This window comes from Rhinolophus sinicus, chromosome 15, assembly GCF_057876585.1.
Source record: "Rhinolophus sinicus isolate RSI-liver-muscle chromosome 15, RSI-T2T, whole genome shotgun sequence".
Taxonomy (NCBI): domain Eukaryota; kingdom Metazoa; phylum Chordata; class Mammalia; order Chiroptera; family Rhinolophidae; genus Rhinolophus; species Rhinolophus sinicus.
Genome location: NC_142515.1, coordinates 84,117,665 through 84,138,836, shown reverse-complemented (window position 1 = coordinate 84,138,836; position 21,172 = coordinate 84,117,665). Strand labels below are relative to the sequence as shown.

Genomic DNA, 21,172 nt, shown 5'->3' with positions numbered 1-21,172 from the left:
AGCAGACCTCGGGATATAATGCTTGTACACACGCGCAGGAAGTGCCGTTTGCCTGCTCTTGCTGGTCCGAGGGAAGACTTACACTCTCCTGCCGGTACGGCGCTCTCGGCTTTGGTGCGCAGGCGTAGAACTACAAGTCCGGGAGGCCCTTGCAGCAATGCGGGCTCCACTGTAAGAGAAACTATATTTCCCAGAAGTGTCCGTTCTACAGCTGTGGAGTCTATGAGCTTCGGCGTGGTTGGCGCGGGGGACGGCGTGATCCGCGACTAGACATGGCTCTCTGGGCCAGATCCCCAAGTTGCCTGTTGGGTCCCGTCTGTAGGTCGGCGGCGCCACTGGGTGTCAGGTGAGTTCTCGGGGGGCCCTCCCCCAAATTTTGGAATTAGGGCGGTATCGGGGGCTGGCGCCAGCTCTTTACCAACCATATGACTTGCCAGTGCCTTGCGCACTTATGGAGCGCCTTTTGCAGCCAGACTTAGTCCCTGCACGGATCGGGAAGCCGATGCTCAGAGAGGTTGAGCGCCAAGCCAAAGTCACACAGGGCCCCTTTGACCTTTCTCGCGGTCTCTCTGCCCCCGCAGGTGGCTCCAGCCCCAGGCCTGGCTGAGGGTCCCCGACGCCTGGGGACTCCCCACCACACAGCCAAGCCGGGGCAAGGCGCGCGGGAACGAGTACCAGCCAAGTAACATCAAGCGCAAGCACAAGCATGGCTGGATCAAGCGCTTGAGCACGCCGTCCGGCGTCCAGGTCATCCTTCGCCGCATGCTCAAGGGCCGCAAATCGCTGAGCCATTGAGCGCAACGCTGCCGGTGGGACCCACACTACAGCATTTTTCTCGCCTCAGACCTCTCCTGCTGCTTTTTGTAGGGAGTTTGGACGACTGAGTTTTCCTCCAGTTGTGGGGCTGGCCCAGGGACAGAAGTCTGTGGTCGGACTGGAAAGGGGTGTGGGAAGTCAGACCTTTGCGAAGTCCCATTTTTACACTTTTGAATCAGGAAGAATTTCGAACTTAACGGCTACAGTTCATGGAATAGTACAGTGAACCCCCTTGCACCCACCCAGCTCTGACTACCAATTACCCACAAACTGTCCTGTCCCCCTCCTGTGTTATTTTCAAGCAAATCTCAGGCATCCAGTTAATCTGTAAATATTTCAGAATGCATCTCTGCAAGATAAAACATAAAATATAACCACAAAACTTTAAACATAACCACAAAACTTTCACACCTAAAAAAAGTCCACAGTTTCTTAATATCATTAAATATCTACTGAATGTTTTAATTTCCACTTGTCTTTTATATATATATATATATATCTTAATCTTCACAGGTCTGCGAAGGCTTGTGAGGAAGTGGGAGGGTTTTCAATCCTCCACCTGCCCCTTGAGGATGAGCTGTGTGACCATGAGCAAGACCTCAGCCTCCTGAGGCTCATTTGGCTCCAATAAGTTGAGGTGCTGTTTCTCCTTTGCTGTATCGTTGGAGTACTAATACTTGGTAGCTTCCACTTAGTAATTTATTCCGTACTTCCTATGTACTGCGTCCTTGTCCTCACCATGCTGTCACTCGAGGGCAGGGTGTGTGTGTGTGGGGGGGGCTTGTGAGGGGTATGGGACAGGCTTTGGGGACACAGCGGAGTCGGGGCTGGGAGGAGGATTGTGAGGGCTATGGAAGCCCAGAGGAGGCGCCTGACTTGGCCTTAGGAAGAATGCAATCAGAGAAGGATTTCTGGAGGAGGTAGTAGGGTCTGGAAGGGCCCAAAGGGGCAAGGGATTGGACAGAGGTCAGAATAAAAGGTAGACGAGGGAGGCTAGAGGGGCCCAAAATTTGGGGCCGAGGAGGTGGGTTGGATCCTTGGGGCACTAGGGAGCCACGGGAGATGCATGAACAAGAGTGTGATATTGAAAGAGTTAATGTAGGAGCAGTTTAGATATGCCGAAACCTAGGGTTGAGACCCCGAGGAGGAGGAGAGGAGTGTTACGGTGGGTCCCCCTCTTCCAGGGATGCTGTGGTAACCCGATGAAACACCGTATTAAAAAGCGGTAGCAAACTAGAAGGATCTGCAGAGCCTCTGGGAATTGCGGACTACAAATTCCAAGAGGCTTCCGGGGCGCGGCCTCTGCTCACTTCCGGGTTTCGCCTCCCCATCCATGTCCAGGGCGGAGTTTTGCTCTCTCAACCAAACTTGACCACGGAGGAGGAGGCGTGGCGGCCAATAGGCGCGTGACTTGTCCGGATCTGGCCACTGGGAGTTCACAGAGGCCGCATATCCTGGGGCGGGGCTAGAGCGCGGACCAATGACGGGAGGGCGGCGGCGCCATCAAGGTGCGCTGTACCGTGGCTGGAAGTTACTGTGCGGCGGCGGCTAAGAAGGCGGCTGTGGTGGCGGCGGCGGTGGCTGAGGCCGTAGCTGAGGCGGCGACGGAGGGAACAGAAGATGGTAAGTGCGGTCACCGGGCCCGTAATCCCCCTCTGCTCGACAAAATGGCGCCGCGGGCCCACCCACCTCCAGTAATCCCCGAGACCCCCACCTCCCTGCCTGGCACCCAGAGGCCCGACCCCGCCCCTCGCTCTGACCTATGACCTTCGACCCCTGGGCCCTGCTGTAAGCTTCCTGCTGACCCCGCCCCGGCCCCGACCCCTGACCCTATCTAGGATTTAGTCTCTGACAACTCATTCATTTCCGGGTCGCGACTCCCCTGGAAATCGCCTGGGGTGAGGATGGGGACCCCAAGACCCCCAGCTCAGGCCCCGTCGTGGGCGCGCCGGACCTGGGCCTCTCTAGTTCTGGAGGGTTTGGGAGGCCGGCCTAGGCGTCAGGGCGGGGGAGGGGGCTTGACATCGTGACATGCGGGGCTTTGTCGCCGCCAAAGGAAATGCGACATCGCGGACTGTCGGATCCCCGAGAGCCCGGACCCCATGCCCTCCATTCCAGGCTCCAACCAGTCCCTAAGAGAGAGCAACTTCATCTTTCCGAGCCCCAGGCGTAGTAATCATCCAGACCTCATAGGGTTGTGACAATTTAGGGAACTGACGTGGTAAAGGGTTTAGGACAGTGAACACTTGACAGATGAGCTGGGTGACTCTGGATCGGTGACATCCTCTGCCACCTGTCTCATCTTGAAGAAGAGATAATGCCACCTTGGGAGGTTAAAATCCCCTTTGGGCCACTCCCTCATCTCCAGATTTGGTATAGTGATTGTGGTCTGGTCCCCCAACCTGTGAAGTGGGTCGGTGACCCAGCACAGTTGGGCTGAAGCCCCCGCTTCTTTCCATTATTTGCCATCCCCCAAGGCTGAAGGGTAATGGAAGCTTTTGTCCGGACAAGTCAAAACCCCATTGTCCCTGGTCCCAGCCCACAAATCATGGCATGTGGTGGGAGATGGGCAAAAGAAGATTTCTGGTCTGGAAGAAGATGGGAAAGTGGGTTCTTAGAGTGTGGGTCTCCAGCCTGGGTGTTGTGTTTGACTCGTCACTGCAACCTCATCGCCCACGCCCAGTCCATAAGAGGGTTCTGTTGGGTCTGCCTCCAGAACACATCTTGAATCCGTCCCTATGTCCCCACCCTGGTCTAGGCACTGCCACCTCCTGCCTAGACTCCTGCCCCAGCCTCCCTGGTCTCCTTACCTCCATCCTGTCCCCCTGGCAGTTTGTAGTTTACCTGGAACCAGAAGCTTTTAAAGACGTGAATCAGATGATAATACTTTCTGATTTATAAAACACTCCAAGAGCTTGGTGATGTAACCCAGATGAAGCCCCAGCTTTCCCCCCCTCCGACCCCCCCAAGGACCCCGCCCACCTCTGTGACCTCATCCTGAACTCCAGCCCCACTGACCTTTTTTGCACCTGCTGCTCCTTCTGCTTGGAATGTTCTTCCTCCTGGGAGTGTCGCCTCAGAGGGCCCCTTTGTGACTGTAGGAGGCCCCAATGTCTCTCCTCTCTTGGCACACCCCTTTTCTCCATCTTGCTTTGGTGGGTTCACTCGTGGTCTGACTGAAAGGGGACTGGCACACACGTGTTCCGTGAGTGTTTGCCGAGGCTGTGGATGACTTCTGGGCCCAGCTGTGGCTGGGATGTGTCTGGCCGAGGGAAGGATTCTTCCCTGTGTCTGAGGCTTTGTTTTCCTGCCTAGCTGACCGGAAGTACAGGCTGAACCGCCTTCATTCATTTATTCAGCACAAACAGGTTGCTGCTGACAGCTACCTTCCAGGATGCTCTGCAGAACTCTTTCCCTGGGTTGCCTTATTGAGACTCAGAACAATCCTGGGAGGGGACCCTGTTGGGACCCCTGGTTCACCAGAGGCGGCCAGGCTGGGAGGTCACACAGCCAGGCAGGGGCCCAGCTAGGACTGAATGCAGGTCTGAGGCTCCTGAACCTCTCACTCTGGGTGAGCCCCGTCAGGGCCCAGGGTGGAGTAGCCCTGTCTTACCCTCAGGGATGTGCCAGAGAGGGAGGCTGATATGTACACAGATGACCTCCTCTGGGTGTGACCTCCTCCGGGTGGTAGAGGCCCCCACGGTGTGGAGAGGGATATAGCCGGTGTGTGTGTGGAGGAGTGGGGGTTTGTTGAACTGGATGGAGAGGTTAGCAGGTGTTTCCCACACGGAGAAAGGAAGAGCATTCCTGGACGGTGGCACAGTATGGGCTGAGGGTGTGTATGCCCGGAGGTGAGCGGGGACCAAGGCCAGTCAGAGCTGTGGAGGACTTTGAGCTGGCACAGGGACCCCTCCTCATGCTTCAGGTCTCATCGTTGCCTCTTGGCAGCCCTCTCTAACCCCCCAGACCTGCAGACATTCCCCCACTGTCCTGGGCCTCACACAGTATCTGAAGGCACCCTGTCCTCAGGGCCACTTTGCATTCACTGTGCAGCTCTTTGATCCACACCCGTTCTCTGTACTGGGTGCTCCTGGGGCCAAGAGCTGGTCTGCTGTGCCCTCTGCCTCCCCACCCACACCGCCCCCAGCCCCTACGTGCTCTGGTGCCTGGCATGGGCCTGCTGCATAGTGGAGGCCTGAGAAAGCCTGGCTGGCTGTATGGAGCTGGCCTCCTCATCTGGGGCTGAGTTGGGCAGGGGTGCTCGGTGACGGGAGGTAGGGTTGTGGGGCTGTGAGCTGGCTTTGAAGCAGGAGGCCACCGTGGGCAGGAGCAGGAGGTCTGTCCACATTCCCACGTTCCTGGTTAGCCCATCTCCCCGAGGTCTCGCTAGGGCTATCCCAGAGGTGAGGACGCCTGCTCCCGCCTGCCCCACAGGGTGGTGGCAGATCACCTGAAGAGCAGCTTCACCACGGGTGCAGTGCCCAGGCTCAGGCATGGGGATGGACTCCCCCTTCCCCCTGCTCTGAAGGGGCGTCATTGTAGCCTGCAGGGGCTCTGAGCCCTTGGATTTCAGACAGGGAAACAGATGCTAAGCGTGTCCTGTAGTAGGAGCTTGGCCTCTGAGGTTGGGCAAACCTGAGTTCAGATTGGCTTCGTCATTTTCTTGTTGGAGCTGAGTGACTTCAGATGAGTGCTCTGTGACCTTTCTGCCTCAGTTTCCCCATTTTTATGACAGGGTGACTCCAGATTGGAAAGCCTCCGGCCCAGGGTAGGCTATGTGGGGAACCTCTCCTTGGCTCTACCCACTCCTGGCCTTACCACAGTGTCAAACTCCTGCTCTGCTGGGAAATCACTCCCTGTCCCCAGCTCTAGGCCTTTATCCTTCCAGCTCTATCCCCTTGCATCCCTGGGCTCTTGTGCCTCAGTTTCCTGAGGTGGACACATCTCCTGTTGATTTTTATTTCCCCATCTTGTGGCTGAGATTTGCAGCGCCCCCCCTCCCCACTCTCCGCCCCAAATCAGGGTTCTCCTGCTCCATAGCCCTTGCGCTTGCTTGCCCAGCTCACAGCAGTGTCAGGAACAAAGGACTTTCCAAGAGTCAGGCTGTGAATGAATCCTGTTGCTGGCTCCTGGGCACCCTGTGGAGCCGAGACCTCTGGCACCGAGCCCCTGCCCCCGGCAGCGGGCGGCAGGGAGGGGCAGCCTACTCCCTCTCGACCTCTGGCCCTCGCCCCCGACGCTTTCTCCCCTCACAGGGCAGTCTCTGGGTGTGGGGACCCTAGGAGCAGCCCCTGAGCTGACCCTGGTCCACACAGCATTTTCTGAAAAGCCCAGCCAACTCTAGAAAATGGACCTATTAAACTTGGATTTCTGAGTTTTCTTGGAATTCAGAGGCTCAGTTAGACCCTGTGCTCCCAGTCCTGTGTCTAGGCAGCCCCCTGTCCCAGCCACCTGTCCCCTTCACCCAGGCTCCTCTCCACCCATGTTTATTGTCATGCTGGCCCACAGAGTTTCTTAGGGTGGACAAGCCTTTCTCTATCCAGGTCTCTGTTGAAGGTGGATGAACAGAGACAAGACTGGGAGTTTAATATTCAACAAGCACAGAGGGCAGGTCTGCAGTTGGACAGCCTGGTCCAATCTGACTCCTCTCCCTGCTGCTTGTTCATGGTGTGACCTGAAACAAGTGGCCTGTGCTCTCTCAGCCTCAGTTTCCCCACCTCTCGCTAGGTTACAGGACTGTTGTGAGGACCCCAAGAGAGAACGGGCACTTCCCTTGGGGTTGGTTACTTTTTTTTCTGGTCATAACAATGCACACAGAAGGTGGCCAGTTCAAGCATGCCTTCTGGGAAATGAGAGAAGGAAACTGGAAGTTGCCTGAAGCCCCGCCCACCATCGCAGGTGCTCCACGGCTGGTCCCTGCTGGGTTTCTAACTCACCTAATCTTCCCTTTCAGGCAGATTTTTTGAAAGGACTGCCCGTCTACAACAAAAGCAATTTTAGTCGATTTCATGCCGACTCTGTGTGTAAAGCCTCGGTGAGTGCAGGTTTGGGGCATTGTTGGGGGAAGGAGACTGGGGGTGATGTGCACCCCAGATCAGCCTCTTGCTGGGAACAAGGGTTTATCTTCAAGCCTAGTCCCACCCAAGATCTTCCAATTGGCGTTGGAGGGTGGGGACTGAGTCCAGTGGTGAGGGTACCCTAGTCATCCTGCACTCTTAACCCCCCTCTTCCTGACCCTCCTGCAGAATCGACGCCCCTCAGTCTACCTGCCCACGCGGGAGTACCCGTCCGAACAGAGTAAGTGGACTCTGTCACTCTGTCCCATCCTGGTTGTCAAGGGGGATGGCCAGAGGGTGGTGCAGGAGAGGTCAGCTCCCCAACCTAGCTCCCCAGGGAGCCGTGGGAATCCTGGCTTTCTGCGCGACCCTTCTCATCTCCACATGCTGGCGTCCATATCCAGCCCTAGGAGGCCCCAGTTGGCCCTGGTCTGCTGCTCACTGTCCCTGTCCCTGTCACTTTACATCAAGTTAGGTGTCCCCTGCCAGCTCCATGCCACAGACCCCGAGACAAGTACTACGGTGCAGGGACCTAGCCCAGCCAGGGGCAGGCAGCAGGGTTTTCCAGGTAGAGAGGTGTGCAGGGAAAGGCCCGGAGCATGCAGAGTGGGAGGTTGTTTATTGTGGCCATGGTGTTTTATTTTAACCACAACAAAGAATCCACGTGGATCCTGCTGGATGGCTTCTGTGGGCATGGGCACAGCTGTGTAGATCTCTGAAATCTCCTGGGTTGAGGTGGTGACTTGAGTCCCAGAAAGGCCACTCGAGGCAGAGATGGCCTGGAGGCCGGGAGGGATGAACACTGTCCTAGGAAGGGCAGTGCTGGCCAGGTTGGAGTCTGGGCCGATTGCAGCTGGCTCCCTGCAGCCTCTTCCTGTAACTTTGTCTTTCCTCTTTCCTCCTTAGTCATTGTGACAGAAAAAACAAACATTCTTTTGCGCTACCTACATCAGCAATGGGACAAAAAGGTAAGGCATGTGGAGTTTGGATGCTGAGACTTGGGATATACAGTGCCCAGCACGGGGTCTCTGAGTGGGAGGAGGACTTGGGTGACTGGGAAACCAGGGGTTGGAGTGGGGTGTTGAAGACTGAATAGGAGTTCACCAGGCAGTCCAGGAGAGGGAAGAGTGTTGCAGAGGAGGGAATGGCTGTGCAGAAGCCACAGGACTCTGGTGCTCCGGGGTGGGCAGGGGACTGTCCAGTTGTACCAAGGCCTGAGCACCTCCGAGGTGCTTTACACTGTAGGCAGTTTGTTTGTTCACCTCACACTGAACATCTGACAGCAACCTGTTCTGATCAAGGGTGGAGGGTGACCCCGTAATGAAATGACTGCTCAGAAAACCCGAGTCCCTGGCCCACGCTGGCCCCTTCCCCTGCCCCATAAGCCTTGATCCCCACCAGCGGGGAAAGGAGGTTTTCCCAGACCACTTTGCTCTTCTGTGGCAATGTGTGGGTTTCCCTGGAGGCTCCTGAGGGTCCTTTGTTCTCGGGCAGGGTACATCACTGCTCTGAGCATTTTGGGCTGTGTGTGGGTCATGGTGAGCTGCAGTGACTTCTTGCAGTGTCTGTCACAGGCCCACAGCCCCAGGCCTCGGACATAGTGGGACTAGTCTGGGTGGTGCGAAGGGCTGTCCAGCCAGGGACTCAGGCCACTGCGCGGCTCCAGGCCCAGCTCGGTGACCCCTGCAGTAGGATTTGGGGAGCTCACTCAAGTGAAGACTCAATGGCCCCTTTCCTTCCTCTACCCCGCCCAGAATGCTGCCAAGAAGAGAGACCAGGAGCAAGTGGACCTCGAGGGCGAGAGCTCGGCGCCCCCCCGCAAGGTTGCACGGACCGACAGCCCAGACATGCACGAGGACACTTAAAACACACTCCCCCATAGGTGCCTCCTGTCTTGTCTGCTCCTCACCCACCTGCCGTGTGTAAGCGCCCCACCCACCCTGCCGGCCCACCCACACCCCGCCATGCACACCACTTCCATCCTCATAGGAGCCGATGTATTTATTTTCCTTGAGTCTTTATTTATGCTGTAAAATGTACCGAGCGATGGTTAAAGGGGACATCAGACCCAGTAGTGTGATGTTGGTAGATGCTTCTTACAAAACAACATTGTTATCGCCCCCCTCCAGATCCCCTCCTTCTGTCCCCCAGTCCTCCGGAGAACCAGAGCGTGTCTGCGAGGGTCTAGAGACAGGCCAGGCCTCGGCTGGGTGGCTGGGGTGGGACCCTTCTCCCCGCTCCCACTCCACCGGTCTGGCCTTAAACACTTGGCCTTGACTTGAGTTCCACCGAGACCTATTCTGTGCTTAGACCTTGCTCTGAGCTGGCACCACTGGGAGAAGTCGGCCCTTCTGGATCTTTCTCTTGTCATTTTATCATGGACTTGTTCGTGCTCCATGTCCACCCCAATAAAAGGATCTTTCCTATTTGACTTCGAGTCTTTGCTCCACGTGCCTCAGCCCCAGAGGACGGAGCCACTGAAAGTTCCCATCATCACCAAGAGGAGCCAAGAGGTCCCCCCCCCAAGTGCTGGGGCCCCAGGAGCAGCTGGATTCTCTTGGGAGCCTGCTGCAGCTACCTTGCTCAGAGCTAAGACCTGCCTGGACCCACCCTTTTGCCTCACCTGTCAAGTGTCCCCGAGGATCATGACACCCCCAAGAGACAGTCCACGCCACCAATGACAGAGCTGTGGTGGATGCCACACCGGGACATTGGCAAGCATGGCGGCACGCCCAGCAGCCACTGTGGAGACAGCCCAGGTGGCCTGGCTTCATGCCCCTGGTTCCAAGAGGAGGCACACGGAGTGCGGCGGAACATAGGGGGTGTTCAGGCTCCAGGCAGAAGGTTCCAGGCCCTGGGCCCAGGGCCAGGGGGAATCCTGCTTCTCCCCAACAGTCCTGAGCAGGGGCTGCTGTGTCAGAGCTGAGGGTGCTAAGGGGTTAGACCATGGAGCTGAAGGAGGTTCCTGCTCCAGATGTCCCATGTGACGGGCCCTGCCTGAGCCAGCTGCACAGGCTCGGGTTGCCCAGCCCCTCCTTTGGTAGAAGGTTCCAGGTTAGGCCCTTCAGCTGTGTCATGGGGCCAGGGGCTTCACCTCCCAGTTCAGGTGGTATCCCTACCATGGGTGCAGTGTTGGGTTCCTGTGGTGACAAGGCAGGTGCCAGCAGGCTTGATCGTGGTGGTGCTGAGGCTCTCAGACTTGCTGAGAATGCCCAGTCCCAGGGGCTGGGCTAGCCCTGGGCAGGCACATGACATTGCTGATGGTTAGTAACAGAAGCTGGCGGGACCAGCTTCAAAGCCACGGCAGAGCAGGAGCAGGCAGTACCTGTACCCTCATCTTCCCAGCGCCCCTTTGCATCCTGCCAATGTTATCCATGGTGTGGGTGGGTAGGGGTCCTCAACCACGTCCAACCCAGACCTCCCTGTGGACTCGGGTGCAGGTCCCGAAGCTAGCCTCCACCCACTCCTGCCCTTGTGTCCCCCCTTACTCCTGTGCTCTCCCAAATACCTAACTCTACCTTTCCACACCTCTGTGCCTTTGCACAGGCTTCTCTCCTGTCTTCTGTGAACCCCTGACTTCTTTCAGAGTCCCCTCCCCCCAGTGCCCCTTCTTCATACTTGCTACTCCTACTCCGGCCCTGGGGCAGGGCCCCATCAGGCTCTGAGACTTTGGATGTGGACACATTTGAGGTTTGGAGAGAGGCCACCTCTATCCCTGGATACCCAGGGATGAGTCCCAGTAACTCTGGTCTGACAGCCACCCCACAGTAGGACATTCTAGCCACTCCCCAACACCACCCCATCTGTCGGGGGATTCCCTGGAATGTGCCCTCAATTTTTCAAATCGGGCGCAAGGTGCCTTTCAATTTTCAGGCTGTAAGTTCTCATGGCCCCTGGCTCCTCAGATGGCGGCCTGGGAGGCAGATGTGCCAGAAAATGCAGCTGAGAAGACTGTGCCACCCTAGCAGGGCCGAAGCTGACTCAGGCCCCAGGCCTGGCACCCAAACTGCTGAGTCCTTTCAGCACTTTGAGATTTCTTCCTTTGTCTAGGAGGCTGAAGACGTGGCCTGAGGCTATGCCGCTCCTCCCAGGGGCCCCACGCCTGGAGTTGGTCCCCAAATCTGGGCCGTCTCAGAGGCCGCAGTCTGGAGTTTTCCATGGCCTCGAGACCCAGTTCTTAGGAGGCACGAAGGTCACGGGACTGGAGGAGCACTCATCCCAGGCCCACCAGGCCCCGAAAGCCAGCACCAACCTCCAGTCACTGGGCCTTCTGAGCCCCATTTCCACTGCTCCATCCTCGGGCACTGTTGAAATATACTTTTTATTGCATTTCTGCCGTTTTACAAAAATATGACAAAATAAATTAAAAACAAATAAATAATCGCTTATTCTGTGTTTTCTGTTTTTTTTGGGGGGTGTTTCCTTTCATTTCCCCCATCCAGTCAAAAGGAAAACGGCAGATAAGGAGGCCCGGGCCCTTGCCCCTTGGGGGTGGGCAGCCAATACTGGGGGACGCGGGGCCAAAGCATTTCCTGGGTGGCGGCTGCCCCTCCTTGGCTGCTATTGCATGAGAACAGGAAGGCAGGGCGCCCGGCAGAGCTAGTGCCAGCCGCTGGGCCAGCAAACGGCCTGGGGGCTGGGGCTGGGGCTGGGGCTGGGGCTGGGGCTGGGCGAGGGCGCGGGGGGCTCGGAGGATGGTGGTAGCGGTGGAGGCGCTAGGCTGTAGAAGCTGGTATCCCCCGGCAGGGGCTGAGGGCCAGGCGGGGGCCCGGCCAGGGCACAGGGTGGGCACTCGGTGTCAGCGGTGGGAGCCTGGCGGGGGGCGGCACCCTCACCCCCGCATCCCCATGGCCTGTCCCACTGCCAGCAGCCGGTGGGCGGCGTCGGCGGCCGGGGCAGCGGCGTTGGTGTTGATGGCGCGGGGCTCCGGCTGCGGTGGGTGCGAAGGGCAGGGGCGCCCACGAGGGCCAGCGCTGTCCCTGCGGAGGCGAGAGGGGCCGTTCCGGGGAATGCCCCCCTGCCGCCGGATCCCGCTCGGGACCCTGCCCACGCTCCCTCCCGGCTTCCAGGCACATCAGGGCCTTATTGCTTCTAATCAGTGTTGGGGTGCATCCCCTGCCTAGGCACTGCACCCTTCCCTCTCCGGGAAGAGGCCAGTCTGAGGAAGTCCCTCTGATTTCAAACGTAAGTCCCTGGTCCTGCAGCTGCCATCTCTTGGGCTCCCTGGTAATGGGCAGCTGGACCCTTGGCTGGAGTTGGGACCAGTGAGGTGGGAGAGACTGGGGGTGAGGCCTGCACCTCTGCTCAGCACAAATTTGTGGGTGCAGCCTGAGGCCGATCACCCCAAGCTCCTTAGTTGGGCAGCCCCAGCCTCAGGAAGGCTTCCTCCAACACTAGGCGGCAGGGTGAGGACTTGCATAGAGACCTGGGGGATCCAGTCCCCCCAGAGTGAGCTGGGTGAGGGGTCTCATGGGGGCAGGAGAGGCTGGGCCAGGTGGTGGAGGGGCCTCCCTCGTCTCTGCTGGCACCAGAGCTTGGTGGGTGGGGTGCCCTGGGAGGGCACTGGGACAGGGGGCTTTGGCTTCCCTCCCTGGGGTGAGGAGGGTGAGGCACGGGGCTCCAGGTGCTCGAGGGTCCTGGAGACTGAGCAGGCTTTGATGGAGGCTTCAGGTACCATGGACCCAGGTCCCCAACCAATAGCAGAGACTAGGCCTCCTCTGTCCCCTTCAACCCCTCCCTCCAGGCCTGCCCACCCCACCATACCCCCAAAGCCCAGCCCAGAGTCCCCACCCCCGAGTTAAAGCTTGTGACCTGAGCCTTCCTCTTCAGGCCGGGGGACGTCCGGCTCCTCAGCTGCAGCCTCATCCGCCGGCCCACTGCACTGAGACCGGCCACTGCCGCTGCCACTGCCACCGCCGGGGGTCCCATCCAGCCGGGCCTGCCCGCCCGCCCCATTGGCCCCGGTCTCAGCCCGGGCCCCGCCGAAGGGGAAGAGCTTGCCGGCGTGGAAGGCCTTGGGCGGTGAGTGGCTGCGCTCAGGGTCTCGCCGGGTTTCCGGCGACTTGAGGAACTTGAAGCTGAGGAAGGCGGGCAGGCGGGTGTCACTGCCTGTAGGCGACTGGGCCGGGGGCAGCCGGGTGGCGGGGCTGGGCCCCGTGCCTGCCAGGGAGGACGCAGCCCCTGACGACAGGAACTTGCCCTGTAGTGGGATGATCTGCTTCAGCTTCATGACGTTGTTGGGCGCCAGCAGAGACCCTGGGCGCTTGGGTCGCTCCGGCCCGTGGCCACCTGCCCCGCTGCCTTTGGCCTTGGCTGAGGCCTTATCAGGGGCAGTGGGGTCCAGCCCGGAGCCCTCCGCTCGCGCCTCCTCCCGGCCGCTGGTGTCCCGCTCCCGCCGGGCGTGGTGCTCCGCGTGGCGCTGGCGCTCCTCCTCCTCCCGCCGCCGCCGCTGCTGCTGCTGGTAGCGGTGCTGGGCCTGGCGCTCATGTCTCTGTGGGCAGAGCAGGTTATTACTGGGACTGGGAAGAGAGGGGATGTGAGCTCTCTGTGGGAGTGGGGAAAGAGCTAAACATTCATTGGGCATCAACTGTATCCCTAGACCCATGACGGTGCTTTCTGAGAATGAAGAACAGAACAAACGTTTACTGGCCACCAACTCTGTCTCCAGCCACATGCCAGACACCGTCTTAGGAATTGGGAGAGTGTAAACAAATATGGGGCCTTACCCATTCCCTGCTTTCTGGAGAACCAATGAGAGACAGAGCTGTGACTGTCATAGACCAGAGTCCACACTGGCCAGTCCAGTAGCCACATGTGGCTTTGTCAATGTCAATTCAAGTGTGCATGGGCCACCTGTTGTGAGGGGCTACACGGACAGTGCAGACACAGGACATCTCCCTCCCCATGGAGACCTCCGCGGCTTGGTGCTCATGAGCTTGTTGACCCTCTCTGAAGCTTTCTGAGGAAAGCAGCAAAAGCTGGGCTTCTAGGAAGCAGCAGCCATGTCCCTGAGTCGGAATGGGATGCTGCTGAGGCAACTGGCGGTGCCTGAATGTCCCGAGTGCCAGCCTGCTGCTGGATGTCTCTGGGATTCTGGAAGGGACTGGCCTGTTTGGCTAAGGCAGCCAGCCAGGTGGAAGAGATGGCCCACTGAATGGAGGGGTAAACTGAGCCCAGCCCCATGCCACATACCTTGAAAGCCTCCCGGCGCTGATACTCAAGCTTAGCCATCTCCTCAGCTACCCAGCCCGGGATGTCAGGGATGGCCACATGGATAAGGTACTTGAGAAGCAGAGCGAAGTGCTGAGGTGACAGAGGAGGAGGCTGCAGGCTCAGGGATACCTGTTCACAGCCCAGCTCCCCCGCACAGCCGCCAGCCCCACCTCGAGCACCACCACAGACACGATGGCTGCCTCAGGGCTGAGCCAGGGGAAGAGGCGCTGCAGCTGCCCGCACTGGCCAATGAGATAGCAGTTGACTACGATTGCCAGGACGCCCATGGCCTCCATCACCTTCTGCAAGAGGACATGGTGGGGCTCAGGTGGGGTCAGCCTTCCTCCCTGGGACTCATGCTCCTCCTCAGTGCAACCCGTCTCCCTGTGCTTCCGCTTGGAGCCCTTGGCCCTCCCACACCTGCCACTGGCCGATGCTTTCAACCCGCTGCCCAAAGGGCCGTTGCAGCCCCGTGCACAGCTTGAGGGCGTCACTGCGGATCTCAATGAGGTTGTTGATCAGGGCGCACAGAGCAGCCAGGGGAAAGGCGGACGAGAAGAGCACGACATAGCCAAACTGCACGAACATCTCCTGGTAGTCCTGGAACGTGTCCTGCGGGCATGTACCGGGCTGTGGCCTCGGGTCCTCCCTCCGACCAGGACACCTCCCCCTTAGAGTACCTTCCTCTGCCAAGCCCACCTCTCTTAGATTATCCAGAATGGACCCAAAGTCTCTCCCTCTGGCAGGCTCCTGACCACATCAAGGGCCCCATTACCACCCGCACCTCCACCATCACACTGTGCGCCTGCCCCTCTGACCGCCCTGCCTCCTCCCTCAGATACCCGCCTCACCTCATACTTCTTCATACAGCTCTCAAGCTCAGCCTGGGTGAGCTGGGGTGAGTGCTCCTCCTCGGGCGGGTCAATCCAAGAGGACCGGTTTTGCCGCCGCTGCCTCCGGGCTGAGTCGCCCGAGCCAGGCTCTGGCTCTGGTCCCCCATATGGCCCCTGGTCACGGCCCTCACCCCTGGGCCGGCGGAGTAGGACAGCTGGGGGTTCCCGTTCAGGGCTGCCAGAAGCCCCCTCCGCCTCATCGTCCTCCTCCGTCAGCGTGAACACACCGGGCTCCAGCCCCTTCTCCACCATTGTGGGGCTCCCCTCCTCCAGGAGGGCTTCCGGGCTTGGGCCAGGCCGATGTCGCCCAGCTCCCCGCTCAGCGAAGCTGACCTTCTTCAGACGAAGCCCACAATCCAGGAGGCCACCCTCCTCGCCCTCCTCCTCATCATCCTCTTCCTCCTCTTCTTCCTCATCCTCATCCTCCTCTTCCTCCTCCTTGCCTCCCCGCAGCCTCTCTCCCACCTCCCCTCCCTCCCCTGCTGGCCGCTGCTCCACTGTAGCTTCCTCCTCCTCCTCAGGTGCCCCGCAGCCCCCGCTGAGACACCTGCGGCTCCCTGCACTACCGCTGCCACCACCCTCTTCGGCCTGGGCTTCAAGGCGGTGGGGTGCAGGGTGCCGGAGGCTGAGCAGGCCAAGCAGGGCCCGGGCCAGCTCCCAGGCGGCCTGCAGGCCAAGCTCGCCACGGCCCAGCCTCCGGTACAGGTGTGGCTGCAGGACCTCGCGAACGTTCTGGAGGAACTGGCGGGTGATCAGCAGAGTGGCCAGCATCTGGGGGCAGGAAGGGGGTGGAGAGAGGCCACGTGGGGAGCAGGCGGGGCCCTGGGCACCAGGACAGGCTGCTAGGAGGCGGCACCCGCCCTCCCAGAGCAAGTTTCCAGACACTCACTCTAACCCAATTCCTAACTCCTCCCTTTTGGACGTCCCTAAACACAGAGTTCCCAGCCTCTGCTTCTATCACCATTCACCTGCCACCAACCGTAGCCCAGCCAGCCACAGCGCTCCTAGCTAACCTAGCTGCAGGTTTGGAGCTGCCCTGTTTGCTGCACTGCCCAGGAGCTCAGCCAGTGCCTGGGACCTTGAGGGGCCCCTGCCACCTGCACCCCACCAGTGGAGCCCCAACCCCTCACAGCACGCACCCTCGGCTTGGAGTGAGGCCCCCAGCACAGCCACACAGCCCGCCCCAGCGAAGCCCCTTAGGCTCGCCACCTGCCCATACTTTGGCCCGGGCCAGGCGCAGGAGGCCCCGGAGGGAGAGGAGGAGCAGGCGGAACCGCAGGGCCGCGAGCGGGACCAGCACCGCCCGAAGCTGCCGCTCGAGGCTCTGGGACAGGGACAGGACGAGCAGGAGCTGTGAAGGGACCGATGGACGGACAGGTAGACGGACAGATGGGGGGTGAAAGGCAGAGAGACGACACACGGATGGACGGACGGACAGAGAGGAGAAAAGGATGGAGGAGGGGGGGAGGGGCTGGAGAGCCCATGGACCCCTTGGGCCAGGCCTGGCCCCCCACTGGCCGCCATGGGGAGCACTGCCTCAGGTCAGGGTCTCACCTCTTTCAGGCGCTCCATGTCCTTGAGGTAGAAGCCAATGTAGAAGAGGCTCAGGTAGGAATTGACGAACTGGAACTGAGGGAAGCAGACGGGCGTTCACCCTGCCATCCCATCCCCAGGAGTCCCCACTGTGCCCCACCTGCTGGCCACCACTCACCAGGACGACCTTGATGATGAGGTGCTTCTCGTAGGCGCTTTCCAGCCGGTAATTCTCTGGGGGCCAAGGGAGTGAGTGAGAGTGCAGCCAGGCTCCCCATGGGCACTGGGGATCTTTCTCCCCACGGGCAGGGCAGCAGGGACCTCCCCTTGATGGGCATACCCATGTCGTTGAGCCAGATAGCAAGCTTCTTATATCCTTCTGCACTTACGCTGACCAACAAGGCCAGCACGACCTTGGGCAGGAAGCGGGCGAGACGAGGCAGTCCTTTCACACTCAGCACCAGCTCCTGCAGGGGCAGGGAGTTCACAGATCACCCCCAGCCACTGGCCTTAAGTCAGGCTGGACCTAGGTGGGTGGTTACCAGGTCAGGGCTGGGGCCAGGGCTGGGGGCCGGAGGTCACCTGCAGTTGGAAGCAGCCGAGCATGAGCAGGAACACACAGGCCAGGCAGGTGAGGCACAAGGGAACACTCACAAACAGCTGGAAGAACAGCCGCTTCCAGGGTGGATAGTAGAACTCCTCAGCCCTCGTCACAGGGCTGATGCGTCGCACGCCCTGGCAGAGGACAGGGGCCGGGCCCAGCAGCATGAGGCTAAGGGGCTGCCCCTGCCCCACACACCCTTCCCACATCCTTCCCAATTTCCGTCCATTGTGCCTTTGCTTGCACATTGCCCCCACCTGGTGCACCCGTACTTACCCTGAACTGGGGTCGTGGCTCTTCCACCGCTTCCCCAGGTGAGTCCAGTGTCCCCCACTTGTAGGCTAGCTCTGCCCCCCTCCGTTTCCACTCCTCCAAGAACAGTGTCGACCAGACCACGTTGAACAGGGCAAAGACCACACAGGATACATCCCGGCTTGTCTGGAGGTGGTGGAAGAGGGCTTAGCTGTTGGCCAGGCTGCCCCAGGAAAGAGGGTGTCTCCAGCAACCCAGCCCCCGCCCAGCCCCGGCCCAGCACCTGATCAGCCTCTGTGAAGGTATAGAGTACAGAGCCGAAGACAGCTGGGTACACCATTGCCGATGTGTAGAAGCCCAGCCAGGCAAAGTACAGGGCAATCTTCACACCAAAGTAGTCACAGATTTCATCTGCCAGGGGGACAGGGGTTCCTGGTCAGCTCTGCCTGCCTCCTGGGATCCCTACCCACCCCTGGCCCAGGCCGCACCTAGAGGCTGGTTTTCACACACAGCCTGCACCCATGACTTCATGAGGCGGTTCAAGATGCGCTGCTCGTGGACCGGGAACACTTGCTGGATAATCCCACGGGCCGCCAGCTCAGGGACTGTTGGGGGACAAGAATGGGTAACCCCCTTCTCTCTGCCTGTGCCTGGCCTGGCCAGACCGCCTTGGCTGAAACCCAAGTCACAACTTTTTGTCTGCTCTTAAACCTGCAAAAGATCTTCCCAGGGGACGATTTCTGGGTTGATGGAATATCTGGTTCTCCTTCAGAATTTAAGAGGTGTAGGCACAGGTACAGGCAGGGAAGGGTGCAAGAAACCTAGAAAGGTGGAGTCCCAGTAGGGAACCATGTTTTTAAGTAAAGCCATTGGCCTCAGTTCATTGCCCTGAATGTCTGAGGAATGGTACAAATCTGGTATCAGAAACTTGCAGACACTGGTTTCCTGGAGGGGAAACTGAGGCTTAGGGCCGCCCAGCACAATATACATGGAGTGCTGTCCATGGTCCTGCCCCTTCCTTATCCCAGACCCAGAAAAGGTTCTCTTGGATCTGGCTCCTGGGGAATAAGCCCCACCCTTTGCTAAGGCCACACCCATTCAGTTCATTGATCTGGTTCCAGGTCCCGCCCAATGCTTCACTAGCCCCTGATTGGTTGGATCTAGGCCCAACTCCCCAACATGTGATTGAAGAGTTGGTCCACCTCACTCACTAATTGGCTGGTCCTCCAGAAAGCGCACGTTGTGCAGCGCCTCACCCTGCTTGGCACGCAGATTCTGAAGCCAGAAGCGGATGATGCTCTGGCGCTCCTGCAGGGGACAGGGCGTGAGTATAGCAAGTAGCGTCCTGGGTGTTAGGAGTATGAACTGGGGCTGAGCTGGCGCACCTGGGAGGTGAAGAAGCGCAGCTCACTCTCCACATTTTCATAAATGAAGTCCTCCTCGCAGGAGAAGCCGCGGGTACCCCCGCCAAACTCAGCCTTCACTGCTTTGCGCAGACCCAGCTCGTCGGCCCCTCGGAGTAGGCTGCGGGAGGGCAGGGGAGGTGGGATCACAGGGAGACCCTGGCTCTCCATCCTGGAGCCAGGGATAGTGCAACTGGCGGCCGCCTGGGAGAAACACAGAGCGGCTGGACCATGTAGTTGGCACTTGGAAGGGTGGGGAGCTGGGCGGCAGGCTCAGAGAGAGGCCAGGGACAGGGACTTACCTCTCATACGTGGCGGTAACGAAGAAGGCATAGGCACGCGTGTGGCGGTGGTGGCGGACTTGCACAATGAGCTCGGGGATGCCCACGCGGATGTGGTTCAGCAGCCATAGTAGCGTGTGGTCATCCGTTGTGTCTGCCAAGGGGCACAGGGACTGATGGCTCTTGTCACGGAGGGTCCGAGGCCTCCTTCAGCCAGACTCCCACTCAGGGGAGCCCAGCTCAGGGGAGCCCTGTCTGGGCACTGGGCGGGTGGGCACAGGTACCTGGGAAGGTCATCAGCACGTCGCAGTTCTCTGTGGGCACAGTCTTCATCCACGCTTTGTGGGACACCAGGTATCGACCAGCTTGCAGGAGCCGCTTTCCAAAAAGCTTATCTGGGGGGCAGGCGGGACACCTGGGGTCAGGCCACTCCTGGACAGGACGGAGAGAGCCTGGCCTCCAGCCCATGCCCCTGCTCACACACTCACCAGGGCTCCTGAGCACTCAGCCTGGCATTCAAGGCCCTGCGAGCTCTAGCCTTGGCTTGTTTCCGTCCCTTCACGTCCTTGCACCAGAGGGCCCTCCTTCAGAAATGCCCTTCCCCCAGGCCCTCACTTACAAATCTTACTCATTCTTGAGGCCCAGCTCCGCCTCCAAAACCACAATGGATGGGGCAATCACTCGCAGCCCTGAGCACTTCACCACAGTATGTCAGCGCATCCTCACAGCTGGGTGCGGTTCTTACCCCCATTTCACAGGTGGGGAAACAGAAGCCCAAAGCATTTAAGTCACGCGCCCAAGGTCACACAGCCAAGCTGGGATTCGAACCCAGGACTGTGTGATTCTGTACACTCTGCGGAGAGGAACTCTCAAGCGCATCCCTGCCGGGACGCGACCCGGTAGCCCAAGGGGTGACGCGGCTCATCTAAGAGCCTGGGTTCTCGGAGGGGCGTGTCCGTGTCTCTGCTCTGGGACCCCCCCCCCCCCACCGCTGCACCTTCCCGCCCGCGCTCGCACGGTCGCAGCCGCAGTGTCGGGAGGAGCCTGCCCCTCCACTGGACTCCAGGACGGGGACAGCTGACCCCAATATCCCTTCTCGTTTAGCCGACGCGAGCACCCGAGGCACCTGCAACCCTGACAGATCCAGCCGCCGCACACCTACCCAGAACTCCGGACGCCGGGGCTGCCGGCTCGCCCTCTGGCGGGGGCCTCTTGCCGCGCTCGCCCTCCAGGGACGTGCCCCCGGAGCCAGAGGCGGCTTCGGCCATGGCGAGGGCAGGGCAGGTCAGGGGCAGCGGGCGGCCGAGGCGCGGAGGGACCGCGGGAGCATGGGGCGGGTGCAGCCGCGGAGCGCGCCGTAGGAGTAGACAAAGGCCGCACCCGCCCGCGCGGGCCGCCGTCCCCGCGTGCCCGAGCGCTGCTTCTCGTCCCCGCGCGCGCCGAACCTCGAGTCTCCAGCTGGGCCCTGCGCACGTCGCTCTGGGGTTCTCGACTCCGCCCGCGTTGTTTTCTGGGTTTTGTTCTCGCCCGCCCACATCGATTTCTGGTGCTCGTTCCCGCCCGCACCGAAAGTGCATCCCCTGGGTTGTCCCTGCCCATGCCGAATTCTGGGTCTCGTACCCGCACGCCCCGGATTCCCCGCCTGAGTTTCCTCTCTGAAAAGGCGCATTTGGAATTTGAGATGGGTGTGATTTGATTACAACTAGATGTGAGTGGGGAAGGCCTGGTCTGGGAAGATTCCGGGTGACGATGACTTTAACCACCACAGCTGGAATGTGAATAATTATAGCAGGTTCTGCGTCAGGGCTTTAGCATACGTTCTAGGACATTGCCAAGGACACCCTTCACCCCCTTTGTCCAGTTCAACCTGGCATCCTTCAGGATGTAACCTCAGAGAGGACCAGATAGAGTTGCCAATTTAGCAAATAAAAATACAGTCCTCCCAGTTAGATATGTTAACCTAAAAATAAAAGTCCTTTCAAAGTGAGAAAAAGTGTTTATTTAAGATCAATAAAAACAGCTATTCGGGATGGACTGATTAGAGCAGAAGCCCAAATAATGTTTCAATTAGGAAATAAAGGCAATGGGTATTTATAAGAAAGGGAGGGGGCACAATTACATCGAC

The 21,172-nt window shown here is 59.5% G+C and overlaps 3 protein-coding genes across 5 annotated transcripts; 2 read left to right on the top strand and 1 right to left on the bottom strand.

Annotated features, from left to right (window-relative positions):
- Positions 1 to 47: 47 nt before the first annotated feature.
- On the top strand, positions 48 to 1,281 carry MRPL34 (mitochondrial ribosomal protein L34). The gene is made up of 2 exons (XM_019736892.2): positions 48 to 346; positions 582 to 1,281. Exons 1-2 carry the CDS (start codon positions 273 to 275, stop codon positions 793 to 795), a joined length of 288 nt encoding a protein of 95 aa, XP_019592451.1. The 5' UTR covers positions 48 to 272; the 3' UTR covers positions 796 to 1,281.
- Positions 1,282 to 2,304: 1,023 nt separating this feature from the next.
- DDA1 (DET1 and DDB1 associated 1) lies at positions 2,305 to 9,303 on the top strand. Its single transcript, XM_019736891.2, has 5 exons — positions 2,305 to 2,439; positions 6,770 to 6,850; positions 7,062 to 7,113; positions 7,779 to 7,840; positions 8,627 to 9,303. Exons 1-5 carry the CDS (start codon positions 2,437 to 2,439, stop codon positions 8,735 to 8,737), a joined length of 309 nt encoding a protein of 102 aa, XP_019592450.1. The 5' UTR covers positions 2,305 to 2,436; the 3' UTR covers positions 8,738 to 9,303.
- Positions 9,304 to 11,174: 1,871 nt separating this feature from the next.
- ANO8 (anoctamin 8) lies at positions 11,175 to 20,553 on the bottom strand. Of its 3 annotated transcripts, XM_074337934.2 has the most exons (19): positions 20,210 to 20,553; positions 19,332 to 19,442; positions 19,069 to 19,201; positions 18,749 to 18,887; positions 18,575 to 18,671; positions 17,852 to 17,968; positions 17,647 to 17,774; positions 17,388 to 17,549; positions 17,093 to 17,245; positions 16,851 to 16,977; positions 16,689 to 16,744; positions 16,532 to 16,606; positions 16,197 to 16,328; positions 14,936 to 15,748; positions 14,505 to 14,696; positions 14,255 to 14,386; positions 14,064 to 14,174; positions 12,684 to 13,362; positions 11,253 to 11,851 (listed from the first exon to the last, which is right to left on the bottom strand). In XM_074337934.2, exons 1-19 carry the CDS (start codon positions 20,313 to 20,315, stop codon positions 11,472 to 11,474), a joined length of 3,843 nt encoding a protein of 1,280 aa, XP_074194035.2. In that variant the 5' UTR covers positions 20,316 to 20,553; the 3' UTR covers positions 11,253 to 11,471. The 3 variants fall into 3 exon arrangements, with proteins under 3 accessions (XP_019592448.3, XP_074194035.2, XP_074194036.2); XM_019736889.3 differs by lacking the exon at positions 16,197 to 16,328 and having other exon boundaries at positions 11,175 to 11,851; positions 20,210 to 20,551; XM_074337935.2 differs by lacking the exons at positions 19,332 to 19,442; positions 20,210 to 20,553 and having other exon boundaries at positions 18,749 to 18,970.
- Between the last annotated feature and the right edge of the window lie 619 nt (positions 20,554 to 21,172).